Below are 8,202 nucleotides of genomic sequence, written 5' to 3'. Positions count from 1 at the left end.
ACTTTCGTCGAAACATCGGAAGAATGGTATTGAAAATCATTCACTTTAAAGTGAAAATTATAGGGTAACGTAAGTGTCGGTGTTTGTCAGTTTCATGCAAAGCTGTTATCGTATAACACGATTAGTTTTATGAATATTGTATGAACATGCGCTTGAATAAAATTTTTTAGAATATGTTCATGAGGATTTTCCAAAAGATTTTGTGATAATTTGAAAGTAGGTGAATCCAAAAACATTATTTTTATGAGATCGATAGGATATTCCAGTACCTGCTGATAATATTCAGCTATACCGATCTAGAACTAACTGTTTTCATGAATTCCTTCAATTGGAGCTTAAAATATAGTAAATTCAACGTTGTCATGAATTTTTGATACGTATATCGAATTAAATTTAAAAATTTTAAGCGTGTATTATAATATTAAGTCTATTCTCACTGGAGACGGAATAATTTTTGTTTTTTTCATATAACTATATTACAATACATGTACTCAATATATAGAGAGAGATATTTCTGAAGAATCACGATGAAAAATTTAGAAACTTGATTTATAATTCGGCAGTAAATCAACATTTGAAAGTTTTATGGAATTTTTTCAATGATTCTGACATTAAGAAACATTATTCAATACAATTTCGCCTAACTTCTGTAAGGTCTGCCTCTCTTGCTTGCATACGATCCACTACTTCCAGTGCTTCCATTATTCATATTACTTGTAGTTTCGCTTGCACATTGGGTTCCCGCAACTGCATCATCCACAGTATTAGACCATACTCTGAAGTTGACTTCGTCATAGTTTAGATTACCGTACAAAAATTCTGGCATGGCATTTGTTATAAGATAAACTTTGTCTTGATAAACTTTCACGTCACATGGATAGATCATCTTTCTGTCATCTTTTTGAACAATAGATATAGTGTCTAATGGCTTTTTAATGTTCCAACAACCTAAAGCATTTTGATTGACAAGACCCAAAAACATTACACCGGAAGGTTTATGAATGTCTGCAGCAGAAGTTTGAGAATTAGGACCACGGTCTCCAATAACCTGAAATAAATTGATACGTTTTTGAGAATTGAGACATGTAAGATATTGGAAATATTTCCGATAAGATAAGGTTAAGTTATATGACTTTGTTAAAGTTTTGTATTTCGACTGATCAGCACTAGAAACTAACCTTGAAATCTTCTCCGTGATACGATCTTGTGGATAAAGTTTGATTTCTCAAAATTCTCGTTGATACCCTATACATATGTGTTCCAGCCATAGCATGGAAATACAAGTCTCTGTAACCGTCTGCTTGAGGAAGTGTTAATTCAGTACTAAAAATACCATCATTCCATTGGAATCTATGTCCGGAAATGAAAAATTCCCCAGCAAGAGGCTCTAGGTGGAAATAATTGTGGGATAATCTCCATGACCTATTTTCTTTTAAGCTGAACACAATGAGACCGTATCCACCTAATAAATAAATTCTTAAATATTGCAGGTGAAATTGTCCCGTCAAAGATAAGTTTTTGTTTATTTAACAAATAACGAAGGTAAATTGTAGGTATAATTATTTTTAATAATTTTTATCACGTAATATCAGACAAACAAAAATGACACATTCTAAGGGTACAAAAACTAGATAAATTGAAAACAAAACATTACTACAAAATCAATAAAACTTATAAACGCGTTATTACTTGATAGTCATACCCTTCGCAGCAATTAAAGCACATCTTTGAGGCAATCATCGGATTATTTCTTGAGAAATATTATACCATTGTTTCTGGACTTTTCTCCAGAAAGTGAAACAAGGGGAAGGGTTTTTGAATCTTATTCTTGTTTTAATTTTTGCCTAGAATGTTCGATCGGATTTTGATCTTGATATATTTTGGTGAACATAAGCCAGGAAATATAATATCTCGATAATTAGAGTCCAAGATTCCTTCCATTTTGGATGAACCGACGCAACTCTACTCCAACAAAATGCGCCCCAACCCATGGAACACATTTTGGTATCGTCCAAAAATAGCACTTTTACGTCTTCCTTTGCCGGGAAGTCCATCGGCAGTAGCTGTTTATCATTGGGCTGCTCTTCCAGATTTTGGGATGCTTCTGGTGCCACATTAAATCAGTTCGTAAGGCATGTGCAATGAGTTTTTTTATACCGTCGTGACGTAAAAACGTGTTTTGCTGTGTCTAAATTCCGAAAGACGAACGGTATTCTTACTGCGTACTCCTATGGTTCACTATCCATGCTCGCCGGCTCGAATAATTCCTCGAGTAAACACATGGTTTGGCCGATTGGCCTGCGGATGACCATGACGACCGATAGTATGATCTTTATCCATTCGTCATTTTGATAGCTTGACCATCCCTTTAGTTTACGGTTGGTATGCTGTCGTGTGCAGGTGGTTGGTACCCATCATTCGTCAAAGTGATAATTCCGATTCGAATTGCCTTCTCTGATTTGTTGTTAACATCAGCGACGTCCCATAGTTGCTGATCCAACTTTCCCAGAAGGAGTGAGTGCACCGTCTCTGATTCCTGATTCAGCATTGGGATAGCTACTGGCCAGCGGGAAAAACGATCTTCGCTCGTCAAGTAGTATCTTTTCCCTCTGACAGCGGCATGATTATAATATCGATGTGCACGTGCTTGAGTCTTGGTGAAGGTGTGCTGTATTTCTTTCAGTTGAAAAGAGGATCCTTATTGCATTATCTTCTCCAGTTCTTCATCATTTGTCTCCGAAGCTGCTTGTCGATTGGTGCTTCGATTTCTTCGATACGTATTGGCCACAACGTAGTCTTTCCCGCTTTTGTTTCATATGTACCTACTGATTTGGGTGCTACAATCAAGGTGATCCGAATAGATCGAAAATTTTCAAGCTTCCAGCATATTTCACTCCAAATTCACTAGAAGTATTAATCATGTAATGCCCTCTATGTTTATCATTATCTTTTACTCAACTTCACCGATTTTGATGTCCATATTTTCAATCACTTATGAGTAAAAACTAAAAAATTACGAGGGATACCACAACATTATTTCATCTAATCGACATATTCAATGGAACTATTGGTAAAACCTGTGATGTGCAATCTAAAATATAAGTTACCTAAATCTGGTATATAAGCGAAAGCATCATCACATGTATTCTTGGTGACGTCAACTGTAATACTAGCTATAGCACTACTTTGAACTAAGTTATCTTGAGGTAATTCGTACGAATGAATAATTTTGTCTGTATTTAGATCCATGATCACTAGGGTCGTTGGGCGAATTCGACTCACATTTCCTAAAACAAAGTGAAAGAAAAGAAATATTGCCTGATATAAAAGAAAATACGAGGATTGACTTGGACAAAATTATGTGAAAACAGCGATTTATTATCGTTTAGTTTACACTTTTTTCAACCTGTTGAAAAATGCGTTCTCCCAATGTCTGCAAATAAATTTCGGTGGCGGCGATGACTTCCTCATAGCATTTGTATTTATAGAGAGCAAGTCAATTTTTCAAGTTCGGAAACAATAAGAATTCGCATGGTGCTAAATCTGGAGGATACGGTGGATGGAGCAGGATCTCATATCCTAATTAGACCAATTCAGCCCAAGCGCTATCATGCTAGAAGAGTAATTATTCTTCCACCAAATGAGGCAATTTTACATCGACATCGAAATGCCCCAATAGTCCGACGTATTAAGACCTTCTGCCTTTCTCCAAGTAGTGGATCTCCTTTCCAGCCGATACGACAGACCTTGCTTTGTATGGAGCACATTCACTGAGAAAAGTCCACGGTTCCTACTGTTTATTAGTGTGTTCCAGTGGCTTTCTGGTACGTTGACTGCAAAAAACAGCTCTTAAGACAAATCTTCAACAGCCTCAAAGATTGATCTGTCTTATTTTACATCCAAGGAAGTGTTTTTTCTGTCAACTAATCATAGGAAAGACTATCCAAAACTACCAGAAGGGTAAACACTAGAAATTTCCATTCCCAAGATATTTGGGAAAATATTAAATTTTGAGGGACAAACTTACCAAGAACTTCGACAAGTCCAGTATCGACAAACCATAACCTATCGCAAGGATCAACTGCTACTCTGTAAACCGATACAAAGTTTTGTCCACTATTTGTAGGATCGGGATAGATATTTCTCTCCCAACTAGGATACGGAATCAATGGCACATTATGCCTTCTACGGCTATCCAACGGTACGTAGTTTAAAGTTGATGGGACTCCCAGCCTTCTTCTAGGAACAGTTATAAATAGTTTGTTTTTCCATACGTTCGCACCCATAGGTATATTAGTGACTGAAAAATGGTTCATTTATTTATACAGAATTTATAAAAATACACGATTCATCAGATTATGAATAATTGAACTAATTAAATGAGAGGAAATATGTATGGATGTTGGGATATCATTACACTGCGACCCAAAGGATCTATTGTGTTCCCTTTATTGCTGCGATACTGGAGAACCCAGTGTTTACAGCTGATCTATTGATGAAACTTCTTTTAAAAAGTCTAGATTATGGGATGACTGTAGTTGCCAGAGATCTCCGTCTTCTGTTTCATACGCTTTCAGGTGTAGTGCTTCGGAGGTTTCGTTCTCTGTGCAACAAAATCTGCACGCCGCATTATCTGCTAAGTGTAGGTGTTTGTTGCGGCGACAGTGTCCCGACAGGACTCCTGTTAGTATTTGTGTTTGTTGTTACTCAGGTTTATACATTCAGCAGATCTTCTCTGGTTATAGTTTCCCAGAAGAGTCTGCCCCTGTAAATTGTCCCAATAATTGGTTTTGCTCCTATCTATCTTCTTTTCCAGTGCTTTTTTTTATTGTTATGTATGTAGCTAATACCACTGCTTGGCTATCGGGTATGAACTCCTGTTTGCGATAGTTCCTCTCTAGATTGAACAGGACACATTTTTCAATTGCATGAATTTCTGCTTGACAAATGGTTGGTGTGTTGCCCAGACTTTCAGAATGTTTGGTTCTTGGAAATTCTGACCTGGAAGCTCCAAATTAGAGGTTCCAAGTATTTGTACTTTCACAAGTGTTTGAAGTGGTTGATTTTTTTGTCAGATCTTGGTGGATTGATGATGTTTCCAATTTCTTCTATTTTTAAGGATTTTACAGCGACTCAAAGTTGACTGTATCGCATATATGTCATATATTTTTGATGCGTTTTGATAGAGCATGTTCTAAGGCACAAATTTTAGTATGGATGTCTTTAATTTTGTTAATTTATAAGCATTTTATAGCGCTTCAAAGATAAGTGTCGCAGTACTGGGAAAAAGGCTTCGAAATAAAAAACGACGTGTCGAGATTTTTTACAAATTTTCTCAATTTCAAGGGACAAATTTTATTATGATAACAGCACAAGATATAGATGATAGGTCAATTTCCCGTTCATCAGCAGGTTCAGTTAGGGGTCGGATAATTGAAAGATTTTGAACACTGGAGCTGGAGAAAACTTACTTACGTAAAAACTTACAGAGACTCACAAAAACACTTTTCCAATTATTATCGTTTTTTGTTAATAGCTTTGTTATTTTCAATTTTAAGTAAAATATATCAAGAGAGTAAGTTTCTAGAGAATTGAATTTCTTACAAAAAATAATGAAACAATTTGTCAGGTGGATAGTTTCCCTGTTATTGTGCAAAACCTATTTTTAAGGTAGCGGATTTTCCTTGAGGGTTGCAGCTCCTCAAACTCGGTTTTAAGCTTCCCACATGCATTAAAAAAGTTGCCAGCTTTGATAATTGCAAGGTTAGCGCATATTTTTGTAACTTTTCAATAAGGAATTCAAGATAAACTAAAACTTGCTTAGTTGATCTACCGATATAGTATTTTCATTAACGGACATCTCTCGGCGGAAAACAATTCCAGCAGGAAGAACTACTTTGGGGAAATTTTCACATCTATTCCCTCAATAATAAACCATAGAGAAATAAGCCGTTAACCTCGAATGAATTTGAATTTTAAGAACTTTACAGTTCCTCAAAATAGACCGTCCGTTCTTATTTCTCTTTCTCTATTTCTCCGTTATCCTGAAGTTAGCAGACCTCTTGGTTTGCAAGATCAAATCAAATCTATAAATTTGTTTAGGATAAATTTTACTAACAAGTTTGAAAAATCTCATATTAAAAGAACTTACTCTACCGCAAAAAACTATATCGCATTTTCAAACATTGTTTTACCAAAGAACGTCACAATAACAATTTCTACCCATTGTTTAAACAATTTCGGTTCAATCGGGTCGCCTTATATCACCATGCTTTTATAATGTCAATGGGACAAATCACCAGCAGGACAAAGAAGCCTTGGAAGACCTAGGAAAAGATGCAGTGACAACCTCCCAGGTGACTGAGAATAGGCAATGATGTGAAGAAAAACAGGCAATGATGCATTTCAATCGATTATTATAAGATCTTGTTATCTGCAGTTTATAAGCCATCTTTCATTTTAATGAACTATCTATTTAGAAAGCTTCTGATATTAAACTATCCACGGTTACTTTGCTTGCAGTTTTCTCTAAATTCATGTTTACTAATTAACCTGATTGGCCTTCAATTTCTTCATTCAACATTGGTATACTATATCGTACGTTTGCATTAAATGAATGCAAGCATGTGCAATTGTAGATTCTGCTATTAACTAAATATATCGTGGAGGGTGAACTCTGTACTGAGATACTTAAACCCCATTTAAAGCTCTCCAATAAAACCCGATTCCTAATTTTCCAAGTTTTTTATAATTACTCTGCATATTATTTTGTATGTTCAATTGTGGGATACCTCTGCAATTTTCACAGAGACTTTAGTCACCTTATTTTATGTATCGGACAGATAAATAAATTTCCCCATTTACTTGATAGTTTGTCTTGTTTTTATATTTGTTGCATTGACTTTGTGATTGTTGTAATGGTTATTAGGCACTGGAAGCCTAATTTCTAGAATTGTATACAATTCTTTTCAGGGTTTCATAATAAATTATTTAATAGAAAAATCGACTGAAAGAATTGTTCATAAACCCGGCCCTGTTCTATCATAATTTAACGAAATCCTGAATAGAATACTGTTATCTACAAAACTAATTAATAATAATTGAATAGTTGTTAAAAACCAGTTTTTGTTTATGAGAAATTTGTAAAAAACAAACTCTCCATTTTAGAAGACGAGGTCTATCGTATTATATCCTGAAGGTGTAATGTTAAAAATTCTGTTCAATTGTAGATATCTAAATATTTGACGTAAACAAAAAATAATTAAAATTCGGTAATTAACAATCTAAATTGATCACACTTTATTATGCTATATATAAAATTTGTCTCAACAACATTCCATTATAAATAAATTTTTGTCATACCATAATTATAATCAATTCCTTGAGGAGCAATATTCCCTCCGCTGGAACTCAAATTCGGATCCTCGACAACCTTAATTGCTGCGTAGCGCCTCATACGTTTACCGTAAACGCCACCATTGCTGGGCCATTGATAGGTAATTCTGTCCCAAGAAAACTCCTCTCTCAATCCCGTGCTACTCACATAAATCACCGATAGTAAAAATACGCAAACCGAAAGAGTTTTCATTATTTCTAAATATTAACAATAAACGTACAACCTCAAGAACGGGAAGATGTCATTGGACTGATCGAGTTGTTGGAATCAGTTATTATAAATAAGTTGGGACAGTGGCGGAGACTTGTTTTCTTTCAAAACTGGGAACTTTTGTCTGAGCAGAATTTCATTATAGAAATCGTTGCTTATTTTTATGATAAATATGTCATTGTACACAAGGTGTTTCAAAAAAAGGTGACCCCGTCTCTAGGATAGATAGAAAACTGAAAAATGTTTGGGGTTTGCTCAGTAAAAAATTTTTGTAACGCCTTTCGTATTCAAGGAAAAGGGCGTTGAAGAAAAAAATGTATACACATTATTCACGATTTTGCCGCAACTACTGGGAACATTGGATGGATTGAAATTTTATACGAATATGTTTTGGAAGCCGATACATCTAATGAATTTGTTTTTATGTCTGCCTCTCATAGACGGCGCTAGTTACACGGTTCGTACTTTCTCAATATTAAATTTATTAGGCAAAATTCAACTTAAACATTATTTAATTTTACAACAAAAAGGTAATCTTGATATTTGATTGTTTTAAATCATTAACATTTATAAAAAAGTGTTGATGACACAGAGGA

General features: G+C 35.0%; 1 protein-coding gene across 1 annotated transcript; it reads right to left on the bottom strand.

The window, feature by feature from the left end:
- Positions 1-573: 573 nt before the first annotated feature.
- On the bottom strand, positions 574-7,665 carry LOC130442887 (L-dopachrome tautomerase yellow-f2-like). The gene is made up of 5 exons (XM_056777279.1): positions 7,363-7,665; positions 4,028-4,300; positions 3,108-3,287; positions 1,179-1,462; positions 574-1,048 (listed from the first exon to the last, which is right to left on the bottom strand). Exons 1-5 carry the CDS (start codon positions 7,586-7,588, stop codon positions 641-643), a joined length of 1,371 nt encoding a protein of 456 aa, XP_056633257.1. The 5' UTR covers positions 7,589-7,665; the 3' UTR covers positions 574-640.
- Between the last annotated feature and the right edge of the window lie 537 nt (positions 7,666-8,202).

Source organism: Diorhabda sublineata, chromosome 4 (genome assembly GCF_026230105.1).
Source record: "Diorhabda sublineata isolate icDioSubl1.1 chromosome 4, icDioSubl1.1, whole genome shotgun sequence".
Lineage (NCBI taxonomy): Eukaryota > Metazoa > Arthropoda > Insecta > Coleoptera > Chrysomelidae > Diorhabda > Diorhabda sublineata.
Note: the sequence above shows the minus strand (reverse complement) of the source record. Positions and strands in the feature narration are given on the sequence as shown.